The sequence below is a fragment of the Mobula birostris genome, chromosome 12, assembly GCF_030028105.1.
Source record: "Mobula birostris isolate sMobBir1 chromosome 12, sMobBir1.hap1, whole genome shotgun sequence".
NCBI lineage: Eukaryota > Metazoa > Chordata > Chondrichthyes > Myliobatiformes > Myliobatidae > Mobula > Mobula birostris.
This window is the reverse complement of record NC_092381.1, coordinates 34587491-34612949: the sequence shown is the minus strand read 5'-3', so window position 1 is coordinate 34612949 and position 25459 is coordinate 34587491. Positions and strand designations below refer to the sequence as shown.

General features: G+C 42.8%; 2 protein-coding genes across 2 annotated transcripts in view; both read left to right on the top strand.

The window, feature by feature from the left end:
- Positions 1-13835, top strand: part of LOC140206297 (fatty-acid amide hydrolase 1-like) — a 56541-nt gene extending 42706 nt beyond the window's left edge. Inside the window, exons 12-15 of the mRNA XM_072274628.1 lie at positions 2431-2470; positions 4042-4150; positions 6490-6635; positions 13456-13835. Coding sequence (XP_072130729.1) covers positions 2431-2470; positions 4042-4150; positions 6490-6635; positions 13456-13581 — 421 coding nt within the window. The 3' untranslated portion in view covers positions 13582-13835. The remainder of the gene's footprint in view (positions 1-2430; positions 2471-4041; positions 4151-6489; positions 6636-13455) is intronic.
- A 5567-nt stretch (positions 13836-19402) lies between these two features.
- faah (fatty acid amide hydrolase) overlaps positions 19403-25459 on the top strand; it is a 50330-nt gene continuing 44273 nt past the window's right edge. Inside the window, exon 1 of the mRNA XM_072273577.1 lies at positions 19403-19679. Within this exon, the coding sequence (XP_072129678.1) occupies positions 19470-19679 (210 nt within the window). The 5' untranslated portion in view covers positions 19403-19469. The remainder of the gene's footprint in view (positions 19680-25459) is intronic.

Sequence of the window (25459 nt, the reverse complement as noted above, 5' to 3'; positions counted from 1 at the left end):
GAAAGCAAATGATGGAAGTAGTCATGAGTTCAAGCAGGAGGTAGGGTGAGGAAAATTATTAACATTCATCAGAATTATTGACCTAAATCTTTAATCTTGTTTTTTTTTTCCTTGACTAACGTTTCCTGAGCTGTGCTATTTAAAAGAAAATAACCACAACTTTCAATCATATGGAAAGTAAGTCAGAGACTTGGCAAAGTGAAATAAGGCGGGAGGAGAAGATGGCGCGACGCAGCTCGCAGCAGCCACTCCAGTGAATGATATCTGTTATCTGTCAAGTAGGGTGCCGTGCACAATCCTGATTTGATGGAGACAGACGTGAGAGTATGGAGGAACATCTGGTAAAACTTCTGAAATGCCTGCTTCGCTGCCTCTGCTACTGTGTGATCCAGAATCTCCGGAGGGGAAGGCCCCGAGTCCTTGGCTTTGCTTGTCACTCGGTGGCCGGGGCCAGGGTCGAGGCGCTCGGCAGAGATGGTGCTCGGTGCTCGGTGTCGGAGGGCTGGTCGGAGGCTCGAAGTTTTCGGACGGACTCAGAGTCAGCTGCGGTCGGGTGCTTCCAATGGTGCTGCATCAGCAAGTTTGCGGCGCTTGGAGGTTCATGGCAGGGAGAGCTTCTCCCTTCTGCCGTCTGCGTGAGATGATGGGGCTATCAGGACTTGAGACTTCTTTTTACCGTGCCCATGGTCTGCTCTTTATCAAATTACGGTATTGCTTTGCACTGTTGTAACTATATGTTACAATTACGTGGTTTTGTCAGTTTTAGTCTTGGTTTGTCCTGTGTTTCTGTGATATCTTTCTAGAGGAACACTGTATCATTTTTTAATGCATGCATTTCTAAATGACAATAAACGAGGACTGAGTGTCCTCATAATCTAAAATCTAAAGTGGGTAAAATGAAACAGAAAAGACTGGAGATACTTAGCAGGTCAGGCTGCATTTAATGATGGGTCTATGAGCAGAAACGTCAACTCTATTTCTCTTCCCATAGATATGGCCTCACCTGATGATTATTTTCAGCATTTCCTGTTTCTATTTCATATTTCCATCATCTTCAGTTTTCTTTTGACTTTCACTTACAGAGGTGACACTGCTTAATGTGCTTCTTAATCAGGCTGCTCAAATATGTAATGCCAATGGACTAAAATATTAAAGAATTATAAAGACAAACAGAATACTACAAATGCTAGGAATTAAAGCTGAAGAAATGTTGTTGGAAATAACCAACAGGTTAGTCAACATCTGCGGACAGTGGATCAAAATGTCAGATTGATGGCTCCTGAAGGATAGATATTTCTGACTTATACATCACATTTTTTTTATTAAAGGAATGTCTCATCTGCCCTTTCTCTAAACTGCAATAATCAAATGTAGTCAAATTAAGGTTTAGAAATAAGATGACATTTTATGGAAGCTTCTCTGGAAATAAGTTTGCAAAGATAAGTGGAACTGTTGGATTTTAGAATGTCAATTAAATATTCTGACCTAGAATATTCTGCAGGATGAGAAAAGGTTTGTATTTCTACAGTATCATTCATGTCCTCTTCAGGATGTTCTAAGTGCTTTACAAACATGAAGTAGTTTTTATAGCAAGGAAATGTGGAAGACGTCATCTGAATGACGCAGGGAAAAATCTTTTAAATAGTATCATGGGATCTGCACATATACTAGTAGACCAGACAAGTTCTTAGTTTAATACCTCACCTAACACACTGCATCACTGAAAGTGTAACCCTACATCAATATTGCCCGGGCATGTCATCTTAGATTTTTGTGCCGAAAGGGATTTGAAACCTCAACCTTCTGAATTCATGGCAAATATGAAGTAAAGTGAAAACTTTAAATGATGGTCAAATTCACAATAGTACATGGTTCAAACTATTTAATTTTTCCTTTTTTAATTAAGATTGTATGGCTTGCGATGAAAAGCTGCAAAATTTGACATGCAGAGGGCTGGCCACGATGGGGAGTGATTCCTGCCCGGAGCTTATTTGCATGCTTTGAAATCTATTTCCCCAAGAGCAATGTGAAATGGATAAATGAAACTTTGCAGGATGTACAGACATGGATATGGATCTTCGGATAATCAGCAAAAGTCACACTTGGGAGAAGGAGACATGGGAAGAGTTAGGCATGCTATCTAAACATGCCCATGCTATATATGGTCAAAATGCCCCCAGCTTAGCTCGTGGACCCAAGTTTTGTGATTCTTAGTCAGTCATAGGTTGAAGTGGTAAGGATACCTTTCTGATGCCAGCAGACAATGATTTTGCTGTGTAGGTAGCACCCTGTATTTCTGAGGATGAACTCGAGTGGTTTAGGGAGATTCAGGACCATGAATCTCCTCCCTCTTTCATTCCTGTAGAATGTTATTAAAATTGAGAAAACTTGTTCCTGAGTTTGACATTGTTTTTTTTCATATATTTATAGGTCAGTTAAGGAACTATGGAAACACCACGTTGCAGTAACGGTGAGGTCAAACTCCATTTCCAATTGATAAATTATGTGGAAATATTTTGATTATTCAGTTTTCTCATTGCTCAGATACCTTGCTTACAAGCTCACTTAAAATAGGCATCCATTAGTCTCGTGAGACCATGGATTTGCGCCTTGGAAGGTTTTCCAGGGCGCAGGCCTCAGCAAGGTTGTATGGAAGACTGGCAGTTGACCATGCTGCAAGTCTCCCCTCTCCACGCCACCGATATTGTCCAAGGGGAGGACACTAAGGCCGATACAGCTTGGCACCGGTGCTGTCGCAGAGCAATGTGTGGTTAAGTGCCTTGCTCAAGGACACAACACCCTGCCTCAGCTGAGGCTCGAACTAGCGACTTTCAGATCACTAGACCAATGCCTTAACCACTTGGCCACGTGCCAACATAAGCTCACCTTATACCCAGTTTAATCTCAGCTAACATCTAACACTGAACACATTTTCCTTGTGCTTACAGTAATTTGCAGTTTTGTAACATTGTTACTGATATTTCACAACTTCTGATTTGTGAAACGTAGAAATGACACAGGGAAATTGTAGAAATAGAAATAGGTAAAAAAAAGTATGTTAGTTGAGAAATTGTCTCATGCCAGAAATGGGGTAGTAAATCAATGTTATTTGGGTTCTAGGTTGCGTTTTCTTTATAGGCCCTGTTAAATAATATTAATGATCTTTTTCTGTAAGGTGCATAAAAAGGTGCTGGCTTCTAGGCCAAAGAATGGTGAGACTGTAAGAAATCCACAGATCCATTTATTTTGTTCATTGTGTCATGTAATTTATGTATAATTTATGCTAATTTAGGTTTATATAATTTTTGTTTCTCATGCTTGTAATGTACTGTCCTGCTGCTGGAAAAAATGGTAATTTCATTGCACTTATATCCTGGGTATGTATGCTCATGAAAATAAACTTGAATAAGTGTCATATTGAGATTGTAGAGATTGATAGGTTCTTGACTGGACATGGCATCAAAGGTTATGGGGAGAAGACCAGGGAGTGGGGCTGAGGAGGGAAAAAGGATCAGTCATAGTTGAATGGTGGAGCAGTCTCGATGGGCCAAATGGCCTAATTCTGCTCCTATGTCTTATGGTCTTATATTTATTAAAAAATGGTGGCTGCAAATGGCACTGCTGCCTCATGGCTTGGGGGCACTTGTTTGGTCCTGACCTTGGGTGTTATCAGTGAGGAGTTTGCGTGTTCTCCTCATGAGATCTCATGGGTTTCTGCTATGTGCTCCAAATTCCTCTCACGTACCATAGAAGAACTGGTAGATTAATTGTGTTATGTACATTACCACTTAATAACGGTAGCAAATAGTAAGGAGAATTAAAGAGGATTGGATTGGCACGTGAGAGAAAATAATTTGCAGGCCAGAGGGATATAAGAAAATGATTGGGATTAAAGTGATTTGCTCTGCTGGATGTGATGAGCCAAATGGCCTTCTCCTGACATATTATGAACTAGGATCTTGTTGATTTGTGGGTAGTTAATTTCAGAGAAAAAAAAGACATCGCAAAGATCATGAGGGAGAGTTCTTGTATTTTCTCTAGGCATACCGTGAAGAATATATGAATGCTTGGAAACACCAGAACATTGAAGTTTTACTCTGTCCGTCATTAGGACCTGCACTTAATATCGGATATGCAGGAAAATTGTCAGGTGAGGAACAATTGAGGATGAACCTCTTCAAAGGCCCCCAGAACTTAGAACTACATCAGAGAAGTATGGATAGATTCAAAGTTCGATGGTGCTGCTTCACACATGGGGAGAGGGGGTGTTACCAGAAGAGACATACAGGTTTCTACTGGATAATTGTGGATGAACTTCAGATATGGGTGTAATATTTTGTGTTTTTTTTTGTTTGAATGAAATAACAATGATTATTATCAAAAAAAATCCCCTCCATTTGATGCAGAAACATCATTATTTCAATCTGAGTGTAAATGGACTCAGTCACAAATGAAATTCACTTCATAAATTAGATGGCAGTCATTGTTGATGAATGTGTATTTTGAAAATGCTGAATTAGAGGCATGTACATTTTAGAAATAAAATACTAACAATACACAATATTTCAGACATTATTTCATTGTCCTGAATGAAATTCCATTTTGTGCCATTGCTATGATTGTATCAATGAAGCTGACCGTCTCTACAAGTTCATTAGCTTTCTGTCTGTGGACAGTAATAACATTATGAGTCCAGAGTACTGAGTACACTGCTCATTTAGCAACATCGAATTACACAGTGCAGAAAATGGCCCTTTGGCCCAACTTGTCCATGCTGTCCAAGATGGTCTCACATGCCTGCATTTGGTTCCTATCTCTCTAAAGCCTTTCTTTTCACATACTTGACAATGTGACTTTTAAATGTTTTAACTGTTTTCCTCTGGTAGCACATAGCCACCACTCACTGTGCGGAAAGATTGCCCGTCAGGTCCCTTTTGAAGTCCTTCCCTCTCACCGTTAATATATAACCTCTCATTTTAGGGACCCACTCTGTGAAAAAGACTATGACCATTCTCCTTTACGTGGCCTCAGCAAAGCAGCCAGCACGATCAAGGATCCTATCCACTCTAGACATCTTGTCTCTCCTGTCAGGAGAAGAAACAAGATGCTCAAAGACAGCTGTTATCTCACTGTTATAACTATTGAATGTTTCCCTATCAGAATCAGAATCAGGTTTAATATCCCCGGATAGGTTGTGATATTTGTTGTCTTTGCAGCAGCAGGTTAATGCAATACATAGTAATAATAGACAAAAAAAGTATAGTGTGATAAGTATATGATAAATCTCTTCCATTTCATGCACGTCTGCCCTCACCCCAACCTCCCGCCACTCCACCAGGGATAGGGTTCCTCTTGTCCTCACCTACCACCCCACCAGCCTCTGTGTCCAGCACATAATTCTCCGTAACTTCCTCCATCTCCAACAGGATCCCACTACCAAACACATCCCCCCCCCCCACAACTTGCTGCTTTCCGCAGGCAGGGATCACTCCCTACGCGATTCCATTGTCCATGCCATCCCTCCCCACTGATCTCCCTCCTGGTACTTATCCTTGCAAGCGGACCATGTGCTACACCTGCCCCTACACCTCCTCTCTCACTACCATTCAGGGCCCCGAACAGTCCTTCCAGGTGAGGCGACACTTCACCTGTGAGTTTGTTGGGGTGATATACTGTATCTGGTACTCCTGGTGTGGCCTCCTGTATATCAGTGAGATACAACATAGGTTGGGAGACCCCGCTTTGCTGAGCACGTACGCTCCATCCACCACAAAAAGTGGGATCTCCCAGTGGCCACCCATTTTAATTCCACTTCCCATTCCCATTCCGACGTGTCAGTCCATGGCCTCCTCTACTGTCACGACGAGGCTCCACTCAGGTTGGAGGAGCAACACCTTGTGTTCCATCTAGGTAACTTCCAACCTGATGGCATGAATGTTGATTTCTCAAACCTCTGGTAATACCCCCCCGCCCTTCATCACTCCCATTCCCTTTACCCTCTCTCACATTATCACCTTAATTGCCCATCACCTTTCTCTGGTGCTCCTCCCCCTTTTCTTTCTTCTATGGCCTTCTGTCCTCTCCTATCTGATTCCCCCTTTTCCAGCCCTGTACCTCTTTCACCAATTAACTTCCCAGCTCTTTATTTCACCCCTCCCTCTCTCCCGGTGAACCTGTCACCTGGTGTATCTTCCTCCCCTCCTTCCACCTTCTTACACTGACTCCTCATCTTTTTTCCTCCAGGCCTGATGAAGTGCCTCAGCCCAAACCATCATCTTTTCCATAGTTGTTGCCTGGCCTGCTGAGTTCCTCCAGCATTTTGTGTGTGTTGTTTGTTAGTATGATAAGTCCTGTCCATCTTCCCTGAAAGACCACAGGTAACTGCCTTTACATAGGGGTATTGACCAGTATGTCCCTTGTTATTATCACAGGAGATAGAAGAACCTCAAAAAAATACAAACTAATTGTTTAAATATATTTTCTTTTTAGCCGCATCCAGCTATATGGTTATTTTCAACTTGTTAAATTTTCCTGCGGGTGTTGTGCCAGTCACCAAAGTAACAACAGAAGATGAAAAGGAGCTGATGAATTATACTGGTTACCAAAATGATATTTGGGACAAAACTTTCAAGAAGGTCAGTGGGATGAAGCTTCACTCTACTCTGGCACTGTTTTATTATTGTACTGGTTTCTGCTCTTTTTGTGGGACTTAAACACAGGTTTACATTAATTAAATAGCAGAGCTTGTTTACAGAGCAGAGTCTTAGAATATTGATATTTGCTGGGAACTTTGTGATTTCGGAAGCATTATAATATTACCTTAACATTAATTACAGCAGGAATATTCAGTGGCTGTGCAGGCACTGCAACTCTAGCCATTTGCAATGTTATAATTGTGACATGACGGTGTTAAGCATATCTACAGTATATATTCACCTGCTGTAATAACATTCTTAACGAGTGTGACTTTGGCTCTCATCCCAAAACTTCCGCTAATTCAGAATTTTTCTGATTTTAATTGCTCCATCGCAAGCGCCAACATTTCTGGAATTACTTTCCTAAACTTCTCAATTGCTATTTACTCTTTTGAGACTCTCCCTTAGAGCCATGTATTTGAACAAGTTCTCAGTCATTTGTCTTAATATTAATTTATGTGGCTTTATTATGCCATTACACAAAATTTTTCATTTTCCTGTGGTAAAGGCACTATATAAATACAAATTATTACATAGAACAAAACAGGCTCTTTGACCCATGATGTTGTGCCATCCTTTTAACCTACTCCAAGATCAATCTAGCCTTTCCCTCTGACTTAGGCCTCCATTATCCTTTCATTCATGAGCCTATCTGAGAGTTTGTGTAAAACACTATCTCTGACATCCCCCTATACATTCCTCCTGTCATAAACTTATGCCCTCTTGTATAGTTGAAATTGTTTCAGATTAGCAATACTGCGTGACTATTTGGAACCGGTGATAAAAAAAACACCTTGCTTCAAAATGGTTTAAGGCTTCACAGTACATTGAAGTACCTCCAATATCCCTAGGCCTCAACACTGCCTTCCCAGCTTAAGACCATAAGATATAGGAGTAGAATTAGTCCATTCGGCCCACTGAGTCTGCTCTGCCATTTTAGCATGGCTGATCCAGTTCCCTCACAGTCCCAATCTCCTGCCTCCTCCCCATGCCCTGACTATTCAAGAATCTATCAAACTCTGCTTTAGATATACTTGGACTCCGCAGCCAGTTCTACAGATTCACCACTTTCTGGCTGATTCCGGTCAAAATGGCACCAGCAAACATCAATTCCTTGGGTGACACCTTCCAGATAGTCAATTATTTCTCTTTTTCTACGTTCTCTACTCATTCTTTGTATCTTAATTGTGCTTCTAAAACTATTGGAGCCATGTATTTGAACAAGTTCACAGTCATTTGTCTTAATATTAATTTATGTGGCTTTATTATGCCATTACACAAAATTTTTCAATTTGGGGTTCGCACGAGTGACCTAGTGCTCTGCTGTCCCTGAGAAAATTCCAGGAGAGAAGCGTGAGCACGAGCAACCTTGAAGAGAAGCTCAGAGACAGGGTGTGGGGCCATGATCAACTCCATTTCTCCCCGATTAAAGTGTCGAGGATGATTGAAACATCGAGGCGAATGCGGAGGAGAGTGAGCGAGAGGGGAGCTGCTGTGTTCAGCGGTCGGTCTCTACAGAAGGCCACACTGCTATGTCGAGTAGTTTCTCCCTACAGAAGGCCTGCATTTGAGAGGTCGCTCTCCTCGATGCTGATGGAAGATGTTATCAGAATTCTAAGATCTATGTGATTATTGGTGTGGACTGTAGCTCATATTGGTCTCCTTCAGTTTTCTGTGCTTTGTTTCTCGTTGCTGATTGGCGTGTTGGGGGTTGGTAGTCTGGGTGATCTGTTAGCTTTTTATTTGCGACAGATGGGGTTTGGGGCTTGATGTTATGGTTGCTGTATTTTTTTTCTGTTTTGGCGATATGTTAGTTTTTTTTGCGAGGGAGGGGTTGGGGGTTTAGGGTTTGATGTTCTAGCTGCTGTTTTCCGTGTGGGCGATCTGTTAGTTATTGTGCGAGGGAGGGGTTGGGGGTTTAGGGTTTGATGTTCTAGCTGCTGTTTTCCGTGTGGGCGAGCTGTTAGTTATTGTGCGAGGGAGGGGTTGGGGGTTTAGGGTTTGATGTTCTAGCTGCTGTTTTCCGTGTGGGCGAGCTGTTAGTTATTGTGCGAGGGAGGGGGTTGGGGGTTTAGGGTTTGATGTTCTAGCTGCTGTTTTCCGTGTGGGCGAGCTGTTAGTTATTGTGCGAGGGAGGGGTTGGGGGTTTGGGGTTTGATGTTCTAGCTGCTGTTTTCCGTGTGGGCGAGCTGTTAGTTATTGTGCGAGGGAGGGGGTTGGGGGTTTGGGGTTTGATGTTCTAGCTGCTGTTTTCCGTGTGGGCGAGCTGTTAGTTATTGTGCGAGGGAGGGGTTGGGGGTTTGGGGTTTGCATGTTTTTGTTTCTTTTTCTTATTTGTGTGAGGGGTTTGATGTCTTTTTTCACAACAACCTCCATTGTTTTTCTGTTTTGTGGCTATCTGGAGAAGACGAATCTCAGAGTATTCTGCATACATACTTTGATAATAAAAAGAATCTTTGAAACTTTAAAGAAGTTGCTCCTCATCTCCATTCTATATGGATGTCCTTCCATTCTGAGGCTGTGTGCTCTACTCTTAGGTTCCCCCACCATAGAAAACATCCTCTCCACATCCACTCTATCGAGGCCTTTCAACATTTGATAGGTTTCAGTGAGGTCACCCCTCATTCTTCTGAATTGCACTGAGTACAGGCCCAGAGCCATCAAACACTCCTCATATGATAAGCCTTTCATTCCCAGAATAATTTTCGTGAAGCTCCTTTGAACCCTCTCCAATGTCAGCTTTCTTAGACAGGGGGCCCAATACTGCTCGCAATACTCCAAGTGAGAGCTCATCAGTGTCTTATAAGGCCTCAGCATTACACCCTTGCATATATATTCTAGTCTTCTCAAAATGAATGCTATATTAACATCTCATTTGCCTTCCTCACCACTCATTCAACTGGAACCCTATAATCTACATAATCTTTGACCTCCTTGTTCAAATGGGCATTAGGTGTGTTTTTTTTTAATGAGGATCATAGAAGAAGAAAGAGCGAAAGGGAGTTTTAGGAAGGAAATTCCAGAAATTAAGGCTACCATTGGTGGTGCATGATCATATTGAATAACAGAATTATTAGTTGACCTGTTCCTGCTCCTGCTTCTGAGGCTCTTGTGTTCTGATCGTTTTAGATTGATAGTCTTTTGGTGAATATTTGTAACTGACTTTTGAGAAGTTGTAGGTTATCATATTTCAAGACACGCAGTTCTAAATGCCACCGTTGGCTCTGCCTTCACTTTGAATAACTGGCAGATGGCTTAAGATTCAACTTCATATTGCTGTTTTATTCATGACAATTTACCAGAATTCCCTCTAAAATTACATTATGATGAAACTAACAGCTGCAAATTCAGCTACCTGAAGTCTTGAAGCTGCAGAAGAGTTGCTCTGGAATTTAATAAGCCTTGTGATAATAAACACCTTGCTCCTAGGAGGTTTAATGTTTCACAGCACTGTCATGATTCTCCGACATCTCCAGACTCAGGTTACACTTGGATGAAGCTCTCCTCCACTGAGCTTTGTAGTAATATTTTTAAAAAGTTGAAATGTGTTTATCTTTAGTTGGTGGTAGGTGAAGAATCGGTGTTACTTTAGTAAACTGGTCTTTCAACATGTACTATCCCTCTTTCCATGTTTTAAAGAGATCCACTGAAGTGCCAGAACACTGGGTTCTACAAACTGAGCCAATATCTGTGCTGCAAAAAATCAATGCAAATAATGCAACCTCCGTCTTCTAATTTTGAATTTAGCTCATCTTATAGAGCTATGAGAGTTTAAAAAAGAAAGACTTGTATTTAAAGTGTATCTTACGCAGTTTTAGGACATTCCTACGTATTTTGCATTGATTATGTGTATCTTTAACGTATTCACTGTTCTGATGTTTGCCTGAAAAGCAGCAACTATAATAGTGCAGTCTTGTTGTTTCCCTGTTGTGTCAGCTGGATTGGTCCCTGGAATAGGAACCCACACCATTTAGACTAAGAGGCGAGAGTGGCTACAGTAATAGGGCAGCTGTCACCATTAAATTTGAAGTAGACAAATTATTATCTGCAACATTATGTTGCATTTGTTCATAAACACATTTGCTCGTTAATGGCTAATGAAAGTGTAAGGTTTATAAACAGCCATGCTAATTCAGCATTTAGCAGTGATCTTTGTACCTGGATGTGCTCAGCTGGAAAGAACAGTGACATGGAGCACTGGATCAGCTGATTTCTTTGTCTTTTCTACAGAGGGAGCACAGTTAATGAGCCAACAGCTAATTGTAAATGCTATTGATTAGATTGAAGAGGTATTGTTTGCCTTGGTGGATGTGGCTAGATAATGGAATTTCATTGTACTCACATTTCCTATCAAACCTAGGTACAAGAAAAGCTCCCGATGTGGCCTTTTATATATTGGCGAGACCCAACGCAGACTGGGAGACTGCTTTGCTGAACATCTATGCTCTGTCTGCCAGAGAAAGCAGGATCTCCCAGTGGCCACACATTTCAATTCCACATCCCATTCCCATTCTGACATGTCTATCCACGGCCTCCTCTACTGCAATGATGAAGCCACACTCAGGTTGGAGGAACAACACCTTATATTCCGTCTGGGTAGCCTCCAACCTGATGGCATGAACATCGACTTCTCTAACTTCCGCTAAGGCCCCACCTCCCCCTCGTACCCCATCTGTTACTTATTTTTGTACACACATTCTTTCTCTCACTCTCCTTTTTCTCCCTCTGTCCCTCTGAATATACCCCTTGCCCATCCTCTGGGTCCCCCCCCCCCGCCCCGCTCCTTGTCTTTCTTCCCGGACCTCCTGTCCCATGATCCTCTCGTATCCCTTTTGCCTATCACCTGTCCAACTCTTGGCTCCATCTCTCCTCCTCCTGTCTTCTCCTATCATTTTGGATCTCCCCCTCCCCCTCCAACTTTCAAATCCCTTACTCACTCTTCCTTCAGTTAGTCCTGACGGAGGGTCTCAGCCTGAAACGTCGACTGCACCTCTTCCTAGAGATGCTGCCTGGCCTGCTGCGTTCACCAGCAACTTTGCTGTGTGTTGCTTGTAGGAAAAGGAGTTTTCAGCAGGTCCTGTCAAAAAACTAGCAAGGATATTGTTCTGGCCCTATTTGTCCCAGTGTCTGTTTGAGAAGTTGCTCAGTAAGTGAATATTTGAACTTACACACTAATTACTGGTGTGAACAACTTGGTCCCTCGGGTCTGCTGGGTCATAAGATAATGATCAATCTGATGTAATCACCTTTCTCTGCATTACTAATCAGGAATCTATTTATTGTACCTCCGTCTTAAGAATATTCAAAGGTAGTTTTAACTGTCATTTGAGGAAGAAGAAAACTCAGAATCCAAGGAGCAGAAATTCCCCTTCGTTAATGTCTTTGAATGAGCGACCTATTATTTTTAAATAGTAATCTCTCCCTGTAAATGTTCCCATTGGATGAAACATGATAGACCACTCAGAATTAATGTTTCAATCTAGTTATCTCTAATTTTTCTAAGTTCTAGTAGATACAAACCTAACCTGTCCAACATTTCCTCATAAGGCACTCATCTATTTTAGACTTCAATTTCAACTGGTTCCAATACATTTAAACCCTTCCTTAAATAAGGAGATTAATACTGTACACAGTACTCCATTTGTGGTCTCCCCAGTGGCGTATCTGTATTTGATTCCTCTCACAATATACAATAAAGTTTTGTCAGCCTTCTCAGTAAGTGAATCTACAATGGAGCCTTTTGTAAATCTTGCACTAGGTCATCCAGTTCTCTGCTCAGCAGTATTTCACTTTCAAATAGTATGTTTCTCTTTCATTTTCTTTCCTCTACTCAAAGCTGGATAAGCACAGTACGTGAGAAGTAAAGAATTAGAAAGTTATGTTGATAGGCTTAGTATGTTGAACAGGGGAATTAGTGGATAAATACCAGAACTACGAGTTGAATGGCATCAGTAAACAATCTACAGGAGGAACCTACCAGGTTCTGTGGGTGGAGAGAAGGAAGAAATTGTCAACATTTTGGGTTGAAACTTGGCATCAGGGTTGACAGAGGAGAGGAAAGATGGCTGGTATAAAGATGAAATGGGCATGGCTAAGACAGGAGTCAGTGTGCGATTGATGTACCAAGGAGGTGAAGGATGATGGGTAGATGGAGCTAGGTAGACGTAGAGTTGGGAAACAGAGGAAGGTGATGATAAATGAAGGCAAGGGAGTTCCAAGGGTGATGAGCAGAAACATAAACACTACCTGTGCTGGTATCGAATAATTAAGATGATAATGGTAACTGTGAGGGGAAAGGTGAAGGACCGATGGAACCAATATCAGAACCAGATAGGGGAGGGGCTGGTATTGCCAGTGGGCAAAATGTGTGGGTAATAGATGGAGGGAACCAGGAAAGGGAGGGCGGATGAAAATGGATGGTGGGGGATCTGGAGGAGGTTGTAGGAAAAGCGACAACAATGGGAGGGTCAAAGGAGGGTCAGGGACTGGGATGAAAACACACCAGAGAGGAAGGTTACCTGAAGGAGATGCATGTGAATTGTTGCCTCAAATAAATGACAGGTTAGGATAGAAATAAGATGCAACAATGGGAAGTAAATATGTTGCTCCATTTTGATAATTATCAATGTAGCCTTCAGAGGAATCAAAAAAGTAAATTCCAGGGAAGGTATACCAACAGTTCTAAATTACTTACGTGTGAATTTCAGTGTAGGATCTTGTATCACCTCTCCCTAATAGCTTTGATTTCCATATATTTCAGGCTGTGGCAGGAGGTGTTGATCTTCCTTTAGCAGTGCAGTGTGTGGCCCTACCCTGGCAAGATGAACTCTGTCTTCGTTTCATGAAGGAGGTGGAAAGACTCGTCAAGTTAAAGAAGATTATCTAACCACTTCTGGAAGAGTACAATAATTTGTAGAATACTCTAAGTTACATATAGAGCAAGCTTTCTTCTGAGATGATTTTAAAGTTATTTAGTGTCAATGAGCCAGCTCTTCCATTTACAGTTGCACTTCCACTATTAGGACATTTGTGTGAATGATGTTGGGGAATTATCTGCTTAAAGTGAACTCAGCAGCTTCTCACAATCAATATTTTTTGGATGATAATGTAGCACTTAGTATTTAAACAAAGTAATTTCAGAAGTATACCAAATAAAAATATTCAAATTGAAATAGTGAATGTTTGGTTTTTCAGAGTGTTAATGATGGAACTACAAAGAAATTCCTGGTTAATGCAAGCCTATTTTTTTTCCACAATGTACTGGAAGAGCCCAGCAGGTCAGGTAGCATCTACAGAAAGGAATAAACAGTCGATGTTTTGGGCTGAGATGCTTCATCAGGACTGGAAAGGAAGGGGAAGAAGTCAGAATAAGAAGGTGGGGGTTGGGGAGGAAGAAGTGCAAGGTGGCAGGTAACAGATGTATCTGGGAGAGGGGCAGGGGGTGAAGTTAAGAGCTGGAAAGTTGATTGGTGGAACAGATAAAGGGCTGGAGAAGGGGAAATCTTATAGTTAAGGGGGACTCTTCAAGTTACAGCTGGAAATAGAAAGGGCGTGTCAGAAGGAAAATGTCAAGATAATTCTGGGAGATTTTAATATGAAAGTGGATTGGGAAAGTCAGAAAGGTACTAGATCTCAGGAGAGGGAGTTTGTAGAATGCCTACGGGATGGCTTTTTGGAGCAGCTTGTCCATAAGCCCACCAGGGGATCAGCTGTTTTGGATTGGGTGCTGTGTAATGAACCTGAGGCGATTAGGAAGCTGGAGGTAATGGAACCCCTTGGAAGTAATGATTATAATATGATTGAGTTCAGTTTCAAATTTGAAAAGGAAAAGCTGGTATCGGGTGTATCGATATTTCAGTGGAACAAAGGAAATTACAGAGGTATGAGAGAGGAACTGGCCTAAGTCAATTGGAAAAGTAAGCTAGATGTGGAGGGACAGTACAGTGGAATTGGGTGAAATTCCTACAAGAAATAAGGAAAGTGCAGGAAAAATATATTCCAAGAAAAAAGAAAACCATGAATGGAAAAATAGCACAAATGTGCTAACGAGAGAGTTTACGGCTAAAATAAAAGCAAAAGAGTACAAGGAAGCAAAAATTAGTGGGAAAACTGAGGACAAGACAATTTTTAAAAACTTACATAAGGAAACTAAGAAAGTCATTAGGAAAGAAAAGATGAATTATGAAAGAAGTTGGCAATTAACATAAAAAAGGATACTAAGAGTTTTAAAAAATATATGAAGAGTAAAAGAGTGACACGGGTAGATAGAGGACCAATTGAAAATGATGCTAGAGAAATTATAATGGGTAACAAAGAGATGGCAGAGGAACTAAATGAGTATGTTGCATCAGTCTTCACATTAGCAACATACCTGATAGCCAGAGGTCTCAGGGAATAGAATTAGGTACAGTCAAGATTACTAGAGAGAAAGTGCTTGGGAAGCTAAAGGGACTAAGAATAGATAAGTCTCCTGGACCGGATGAGGTGCACCCAGGGGTTCTGAAGGAGGTGGCTTTGGAGATTGTGGAGGCATTGGAAATGATCTTTCAGGAATCAATAGCTCTGGCATGGTTCGGGAGGACTGGAAGGTTGCAAATGTAGTTCAAACAACAGGAATTCTGCAGATGCTGGAAATTCAAGCAACACACATCAAAGCAACACATCAGGACGAAGGGTCTCGGCCTGAAACGTCGAATGCACCTCGTCCTACAGATGCTGCCTGGCCTGCTACGTTCACCAGCAACTTTGATGTGTGTTGCAAATGTAGTTCCGCTGTTTAAGAAAGGAGGGAGGCAGCAAAAATGAAATACCTCGAGGTGCATGGTAAGATAGGCCCAAGCCAGCATGGTTTCATGAAGGGAAGATCCTGCCTCACCAACCTATTGGAATTTTTTGAGGTAACCTCAAATAAGATTGACAAGGGAGAGGCTGTGGATGTTGTGTATTTGGATTTTCAAAAGGCCTTCGATAAGGTGCTGCATAAGAGGCTGCTTAATAACATGAGAGCCCATGGAATTACAGGAAAGATATTGGAATGGGTGGAGCATTGGCGGATAGGCAGAAAGCAAAGGGGGGAATAAAGGGATCCTATTCTGATTGGTTACCGGTTACTAATGGTGTTCCGCAGGGGTTGGTGTTGGGGCCACTTCTTTTTACAATGTATATCGATGACTTAGATTATGAATTAAATGGTTTTGTAGCTAAGTTTGCAGATGACACCAAGATAGGTGGAGGAGCAGGAAGTGTTGAATAAACGGAAAGGCTGCAGAGAGACTTGGTCGGTTTAGGAGAGTGGGCAAAGAAATGGCAGATGAGATGCAGTGTTGAGAAATGTATGGTTGTGCATTTTGGAAGAAGAAATAATCGAGCAGATTATTATTTAGATGGGGAGAAAATTCAAAAATCTGAAGTGCAAAGGGACTTGGGGGTCCTCGTGCAGGATACCCTAAAGGTTAACCACCAAGTTGGATTGGCGGTAAGGAAAGTGAATGCTATGTTGGCATTCATTTCAGGAGGAATAGTGTATTAGAGTAAGGAGGTGTTGGTGAGGCTCTATGGGGCATTAGTGAGACCTCATTTGGAATACTGTGTGCAGTTCTGGGCCCCCTACCTTAGAAGGAATGTACTGATGTTGGAAAGAGTTCAGAGAAGATTTACGAGGATGATTCCTGGAATGCAGGGGCTAACATATGAAGGGCGTTTGTCGGCTCTTGGACTGTACTCATTAGAGTATAGAAGAATGAAAGGGGATCTCATAGAAACATTTCGAATGTTGAAAGGGTTGGACAGAGTAGATGTGGAAAGGCTGTTTCCCTTGGTGGGTGAGTCCAGGACAAGAGGCCACAGACTTAGAATTAGAGGGTACCCATTTAAAACAGAGATGAGGAGAAATTTTTTTAGCCAGAGGGTCATGGATTTATGGAATTGGTTCCCACATACAGCTGTGGAGGCCCGATCATTGAGGGTGTTTAAGGAGGAGATCGACAGGTATCTAATTAGTCAAGGTGTCAAGGGATATGGGGAAAAAGCCGGAATTTGGAACTAGATGGGAGAATAGTTTAGCTCATGGTGGAGTGGTGGAGCAGACTCGATGGGCCGAATGGCCTACTTCTGCTTCTTTGGCTTGTAATCTTGTGATAGGAGAGGACAGAAGAAAATGGAAATAAGGGAAGAGGGAGGTGATGGGAAGGTAAGAAGAGACAGCGTGACAGAGAAACAAAAATGGGGAATGGTGAAGAAGCGGGGGGGGGGGGCAATTACCAGACGCTTGAGAAATTGATGTTCGTGCTATTAGGATGGAGGCTACCCAAACAGAATATAAGGTATTGCCCCTCCAACCTGAGTGTGGCCTCTTTGAGGCAGTACAGGAGGCCTGGACTGATAAGTCAGAATGGGAATGGGAAGTAGAATTGAAATGGGTGCCACTGGGAAATCTCACTTTTTGTAGTGGACAGAGTGAAAGTGCTTGACAAAGTGATCTCCCAATCTATGTGGGGTCTCACCGATATACAGGAGGCCACACTGGGAACACCGGATACAGTAGATGACCTCAACAGACCCACAAGTGAACTGTTGCCTCACCTGGAAGGACTGTTTGAGGCCCTGAGGGTAGTAAGGGAGAAGGTATAGGGGCAGGTGTGGCACTTGTTCTGCTTGCAAGGGTAAGGACCAGGAGGGAGATCAGTGGGGAGGGACGAATGGAGAAGGGAGTCCCATAGGGAGCGATCCCTCTAGAAAGCGGAAAGAGGGGAGGAGGAAAGATGTGTTTGGTGGTGAGATCCTGTTGGAGATGGCGGAAGTTATGAAGGATTTTGTGCTAGATGTGGAGGCTGGTGGGATGATAGGTGAGGGCAAGAGGAACCCTATCTCTGGTGGGGTGGTGGGAGGATGGGGTGAGAACAGCTGTGCACAAAATGGAAGAGATGCTGGTGAGGGCAACATTGACAGTGGAAGAAGAGGAGCCCCTTTCTTTGAAGAAGGAGGACATCTCAGTTGTTCTCGAATGAAAAGCCTGTGAACAGATGTGGCAGAGACGGAGGAACTAAGAAATGGGAATGATATTTTTACAAGTAACAGTGTGGGAAGAGGTGTAGTCAAAGTAGCTGTGACAGTCAGAGGGTTTATAAAAGAGATCAGTAGATAGACTATCTCCAGGGATGGAGACAGAAAGATCAAGAAAGGGGAGAGAAGTGTCATAAATGGACCAAGTAAATTTGAGGACAGGCTGAAAGTTGGATCCAAAGTTGACGAAATTGATAAGCTCAGCATGGGTGCACCAGTGCAGTCATCAATGTAGTGTAGAAAGAGTTGGGTATAATATTTCCTTGGTAAACTCATCAATTTCATCAATTAATTGGTCATTCTAAATTATCCCATGATTAGGCTAGGATTAAAACCCGCGGGTGGGGGGTGGGTAGAGGGGGAAGGGGCTGATTGCTGGGCAGCATGGCTCAAAGGGCCAGAATGGCCTATTCTGCACTACTTCTCAACAAAAAAATAAATAAATTCGCATCAGTATAGGTCCAGGCCATGATGCAACCAGTCAGGAAAGTTTCTACAGCGCATCTGTGAAAGTTTGTTACAGTATTTGGATAACAATGTGAGGTCTGCACCTACTGCGTTCCTCACACTTACAGAAGAACATCATTACCGTGTTCTCGATCGTGCACTGGACATAGACATTTTTCAAACTTGCCCGGCAGCCTCTGGTGCCAGGGTATAATTTGTACAGAAGACCACGGCAGAATGAGTAGTATTAGTGAATCAGGCAAGTACCTCTCCAATATCATCTGGACTTATGCCTTGTAGATGATAGGAAAATCTGCAGAGGAAACTGGCCATGAACTGCTTTATTACTTTAGAAGGGGAATGCACTATAGACTTTAACTACAAACCATACTAATGGAAGAATAGATGGAGTACAGTACCATGAAGACATGCCAAGGCCCCTGTTTTCTTAGAAGCTCTATGAGATTTGGCACCTTTCCAAATCCTCTAATAAAATTCTACAGATGCACCGTTGAAAATATCCTAAGTCAATGTATCACGGCCTGGTCCATTACAGGTACAGCCTTCTACAGCATCTACAGGAAGTATTTCTATCATCAAAGAACCCCACTATATAAATCATGTCCTATTCTCACCACTACAGTCAGACAGGTGGCACAGAAACTTCATGTTCCATAACATCATGTTTAGGGACAGCTACTTTCCTACAATTATGTTCTTGAACAGACCTGCACGTCCCCAATTCTACCTCAGCAATTGAATATTACATTCCACCTCCAGCACTACTGTGAAGTTCTTTCTGATAGTCTCTTATTTTTTATGAAGGTCAGGTTTTTGCATAGTATTTTTTCTTTTGCTCTTCCAGTATTTGATAATTTACATATACGAAGTGTTGCATTTACCTACTTGCCTGTGATATTGCTACGTTCTTCTTTGCACCTGTACCCAGATTGTGCACATGACCATAGACAGGGATAATGAGACTGCTGTGATAAACCTCTGTGGCAAAACTTTATGCATAAAATGATTGACCTCAAACAACAAAAAGCATCTTCTTTTGCGCTGGGAATGATGCCAACTAGTGGTTGTACACTGCTTCGCATAACCTTTTCATAGTAATCCTCGAGGGATTGGATTATTTGCACTCCAATCCATTCTTTTGTCATAATCCATGCCTGGTTTTAGAGCAGCTGTGTTTGTTTCACATATATATGACCGCCGCTGGAAAGCTTTCGCTGGTTTGCATCTCTGTTCAGTCTGAGGACGATGCTCACAATGTCTTGGACGCGGTATGAGCTCCTTAATCCTTACGTTTATCAAACCGTTATTGGCTCGGTTTGCGGTGGGGCTGCATTGCTTCTACTATGGAGATGGATGGAAAGGAGGAACTGTCAGGCAGTGTTACGGAAAGCCCGTTTAAGAAGAGAAAAAGCCTTGAGAGAAATGGAGAGAGCCGTGTTGAACTTTGAAGAGTCGGTAAGTTTTGAAAATATGGGGCAAGCGGACCAGCCGACTTGGTGGCAAAATATATTAAGTATCCATAGGACTCTGGTGATAGACTCGAGTTAGTTCTGTTCCGTCGCAGAACCGGGTTAATGAACATGGCAGTGGATATCCCCGAAGCAAGAGTGCCTGCGTTATTTTTGTCTAGGCCCGCCACCAATTGTAGCTTCTGGTTGTCACTGTGATTGATTCAGAGCTGGGGTGATAGAAATTCTGTTTAAATTACTAAATCAGCATAACAACCGGAAGTTTGGGTTACTGAAAGAGGAAGTAAGATTAATTTTATTTTTAAGAAAAATAAACTGTTTATATAAAAAAAATACAAAACGTGCACGCCTTTTGTTACGTTGATAGAGTTTTCGTTTGTAATGCATGTGAACGTATTCTGCATACGGAGCACCATTGCCTCGCATGTGACCCTCAACGAGCGATTGGGACAGGTGTGGCCCCGTAGAGTCTAGCGACGGGAGAATCTCGCTGTTCTCTCCCGGAAAGGCTTTGCGTTGGCGATACGTACAGCTGCTTCATCCTTCAGCACGTACGGCTGTAACTTGGAATGTGCGAGTTGACAGAATTCTCTTGTGAATATCTCATTGTACTGGAAGGCCAGCAATGGGCAGACCAAAGTGCACCCTTCACCAAAACGAAGGTCTTCCAGCGGAGTTTGTCCCGGTGTACATACCTGGGAACAACCCTTGAAGACTCCCTTTTTTCAGCAGCGAGCCGGGAAATATAATCTAATATAGCTGGATGAATAGCTAGCCGATTGGTTGTTTAAGCACCACCCAGAGCAAAAAAAAAAGAAAATAAGCCAGGAAATTTCAATGTTTCTACATGACGGTTGGAACAAAGTGGTGATTATATATACATATGGTAAGATGAGCTATCTTTGTCACATGAAAGGTATGGCCACATTAGTGGGATTGTATTGCAGACCACCCAATAGTCAACGAGAATTGGAAGAGCAAATCTGCAGAGAGATAGCAGGCAACTGCAGGAAACATAAAGTTGTGGTGTAGGGGATTTTAATTTTCCATATATTGATTGGGACTCCCATACTGTTAGGGGTCTAGATGGTTTAGAGTTTGTAAAGTGTGTTCAGGAAAGTTTTCTAAATCAATATATAGAGGGACCAACTAGAGGGGATGCAATATCGGATCTCCTGTTAGGAAACGAGTTAGGACAAGTGACAGAAGTCTGTGTAGGGGAGCACTTTGGTTCCAGTGATCATAACACCATTAGTTTCAACTTGATCATGGACAAGGATAGATCTGGTCCTAGGGTTGAGGTTCTTAACTGGAAGAAGGCCAAATTTGAAGAAATGAGAAAGGATCTAAAAAGCGTGGATTGGGACAGGTTGTTCTCTGGCAGGGATGTGATCGGTAGGTGGGAAGCCTTCAAAGGAGAAATTTTGAGAGTGCAGAATTTGTATGTTCTGTCAGGATTAAAGGCAAAGTGAATAGGAATAAGGAACCTTGGTTCTCAAGGGATATTGCAACTCTGATAAAGAAGAAGAGGGAGTTGTATGACATGTATAGGAAGCAGGGAGTAAATAAGGTGCTGGAGGAGTATAAGAAGTGCAAGAAAATACTTAAGAAAGAAATCAGGAGGGCTAAAAGAAGACATGAGGTTGCCTTGACAGTCAAAGTGAAGGATAATCCAAAGAGCTTTTACAGGTATATTAAGAGCAAAAGGATTGTAAGGGATAAAATTGGTCCTCTTGAAGATCAGAGTGGTCAGCTATGTGCGGAACCAAAGGAAATGGGGGAGGTCTTAAATAGGTTTTTTGCATCTGTATTTACTAAGGAAACTGGCATGAAGTCTATGGAATTAAGGGAAACAAGTAGTGAGATCATGGAAACTGTACAGATCGAAAAGGAGGAGGTCCTTGCTGTCTTGAGGAAAATTAAAGTGGATAAATCCCCGGGACCTGACAGGGTGTTCCCTCGGACCTTGAAGGAGACTAGTGTTGAAATTGCAGGGGCCCTGGCAGAAATATTTAAAATGTCGCTGTCTACAGGTGAGGTGCCGGAGGATTGGAAAGTGGCTCATGTTGTTCCGTTGTTTAAAAAAGGATCAAAAAGTAATCTGGGAAATTATAGGCCGGTAAGTTTAACGTCGGTAGTAGGTAAGTTATTGGAGAGAGTACAAAGAGACAGAATCTACAAGCATTTAGATAGACAGGGACTTATTAGGGAGAGTCAACATGGCTTTGTGTGTGGTAGGTCATGTTTGACCAATCTACTGGAGTTTTTCGAGGAGGTTACCAGGAAAGTGGGTGAAGGGAAGGCAGTGGATAGTGTCTACATGGATTTCAGTAAGGCCTTTGACAAGGTCCTGCATGGGAGGTTAGTTAGGAAAATTCAGTCGCTAGGTATACATGGAGAGGTGGTAAATTGGATTAGACATTGGCTCAATGGAAGAAGCCAAAGAGTGGTAGTAGAGAATTGCTTCTCCGAGTGGAGGCCTGTGACTAGTGGTGTGCGACAGGGATCAGTGCTGGGTCCATTGTTATTTGTCATCTATATCAGTGATCTGGATGAAAATGTGGTAAATTGGATCAGCAAATTTGCTGGTGATACAATGATTGGAGGTGTAGTAGACAGTGAGGAAGGTTTTCAGAGCCTGCAGAGGGACTTGGACCAGCTGGAAAAATGGGCTGAAAAATGGCAGATGGAGTTTAATACAGACAAGTGTGAGGTATTGCATGTTGGAAGGACAAACCAAGGTAGAACATACAGGGTTAATGGTAAGGTACTGAGGAGTGCAGTGGAACAGAGGGATCTGGGAATACAGATACAAAATTCCTTAAAAGTGGTGTCACAGGTAGATAGGGTCGTAAAGAGAGCTTTTGGTACATTGGCCTTTATCAATCAAAGTATTGAGTATAAGAGCTGGAATGTTATGATGAGGTTGTATAAGGCATTGGTGAGGCCGAATCTGGAGTATTGTGTTCAGTTTTGGTCACCAAATTACAGGAAGGATATAAATAAGATTGAAAGAGTGCAGAGAAGGTTTACAAGGATGTTGCCGGGACTTGAGAAACTCAGTTACAGAGAAAGGTTGAATAGGTTAGGACTTTATTCCCTGGAGCGTAGAAGAATGAGGGGAGATTTGATAGAGGTATATAAAATTATGATGGGTATAGATAGAGTGAATGCAAGCAGGCTTTTTCCACTGAGGCAAGGGGAGAAAAAAACCAGACAACATGGGTTAAGGGTGAGGGGGGGAAAAGTTTAAAGGGAACATTAGTGGGGGCTTCTTCACACAGAGAGTGGTGGGAGTATGGAATGAGCTGCCAGATGAGGTGGTAAATGCGGGTTCTTTTTTAACATTTAAGAATAAATTGGACAGATACATGGATGGGAGGTGTATGGAGGGATATGGTCTGTGTGCAGGTCAGTGGGACTAGGCAGAACATGGTTTGGCACAGCTAAGAAGGGCCAAAAGGCCTGTTTCTGTGCTGTAGTTTCTATGGTTCTATGTACATCGAAACATTGAAGCATACTGTGAAATCCATCATTTGCATCAACTGCCAAAGAAGTTTGAGAATGTGCTGGGAATTGCTGGCAAGTGTCACCATACATTCTGGTGCCAATGTAGCATGGTCAAAAGCTAACTAACCGTAACCCATAAGTCTTTGGAATTTGGGAGGAAACCAGAGTTCCCGGAGGAAACCCATGCAGCCAAGGGAAGAATGTACTATTTCCCTAAAGGCAGCAGCAGAATTGAACATTTCAAGTATGGTACCGATACTGTCGCTCTGCGTATATCCCCTTGAGAATTTGCCACAGATGTTCTTCAGCCAGATTCCCCTGGGCCACAGAACTGTCATAAAAGATGAGATTGGGTTGATCAGATTTGTACTTAATAGGTCTTAGAAGAATGAGAGGTACAAAATCATTGACTATATTTAAAAGGATGGATGATTTCTAGAAGCAAAAGGCATCAGAGAGTATGGAGAAACAACAGGGATATGACATTAGTAATACACGTAAAATGCTGGAGGAACTCAGCAGGCCAGGCAGCATCTATGGATTGAGGCACGACTGCGCAGGCGGGTGGACGTGAGTGAGTTAGACCGGCGGGAAGAACTTGAAGACAGCTTTATAAAACGGGCGTCTGAGTAGGAGGGCTTTGGCGATAACGGGTCGAGGTGAGGAAAGCTACTCGTGAAGAATAGGAAGTACGTCTGTGAGGCCGGTGTTCTGTACTGGGTGTCAGATGTGGGATTTCCGGGAGACTCCCAGCCTTTCGGACGGCCACATCTGCGCCAGGTGCGTCGGCTCACGGGGAACTGGAAATGCAGCTTGATGACCTTTGGTCAGGGAAAGTGAGGAGGTGATAGATAGGAGCTATAGGCAAGGCGTCACACCAGGGCCTCAGGAGACAGACAAGTGGGTAACAGTCAGATACTAGAGAGTACCCCTGTGGCTGTCCCCCTTAACAATAAGTACTCCTGTTTGAGTACTGCTGGGGGGTGGGGGGGGGGAAATGACCTACCTGGGGAAAGCACAGTGGCCGTGTCTCTGGGACAGAGTCTGGCCCTGTGGCTCAGAAGGGTAGGGAAAGGAAGAGGATGGCAGCAGTGATAGGGGACTCTATAGTTAGGGGGTCAGACAAACAATTCTGTGGATGCAAGAAAGAAACAGATGGTAGTTTGCCTCCCAGGTGCCAGGGATGTTTTTCGTTTGTGTCCACGATATCCTAAAGTGGGAAGGTGAACAGCCAGAGGCTGTGGTACATATTGGTACCAATGACATAGGTAGGAAAAGTGAAGAGGTCCTGAAAACAAACTACAGGAAGTTAGGAAAGAATCTGAGAAGGTGCATCTCAAAGGTAATAATCTCGGGATTACTGCCTGTGCCACGTGACAGTGAGTATGGGAGTAGAGTGAAGTGGAGGATAAATGAGTGGCTGAGAGATCGGAGCAGGGGGCAGGGATTCAGATTTCTGGATCATTGGGACCTCTTTTGGGGCAGGCATGATCTGTACAATAAGGACGGGTTGCACTTGAATCTGAAAGGGACCAATATTCTGGTAGGGAAATTTGCTAAGGCTATTGGGGAGAGTTTAAACTAGGATTGCTGGGGGGTGGGAACCGAACTGAAGAGATGGAGGAAGAGGCGGTTGGCTCACAAATAGAGAAAGCTTGGAGACAGTGTGAGAGGGAGGATAGGCAGGTGATAGAGAAGGGATGTGCTCAGACTGATGGCTTGAGATGTGTCTAATTTAATGCAAGGAGTATCATGAACAAAGCGGATGAGCTTAGAGTGTGGATCAGTACTTGGAGCTATGATGTTGTGGCCATTAGCGTGTCAGATGGTTCAGGGGCAGGAATGGCTACTTAGAGTGCCAGGCTTTAGATGTTTGAGAAAGGACAGGGAGAGAGGCAGAAGAGGTGGGGCTTGGCACTGCTGATCAGAGATAGTGTCAGGGCCATAGAAAAGGAGGAAGACATGGAGGGATTGTCTACGTAGTCTCTGTGGGTGGAAGTTGGGAACAAGAAGGGGTCAATAACTCTACTGGGTGTTTTTTATAGATGACCCAATAGTAACAGGGACATAGAGGAGCAGATAGGGAGACAGATTCTGGAATTGTGCAATTGTGATTTTAATTTCCCCAATATTGATTGGCATCTCCCTAGAGCAAGGGGTTTAGATGGGGTGGAGTTTGTTAGGTGTGTTTGGGAAGGTTTTCTGACACAGTATATAGATAAGCCTACAAGAGGAGAGGCTGTACTTGATCTGGTA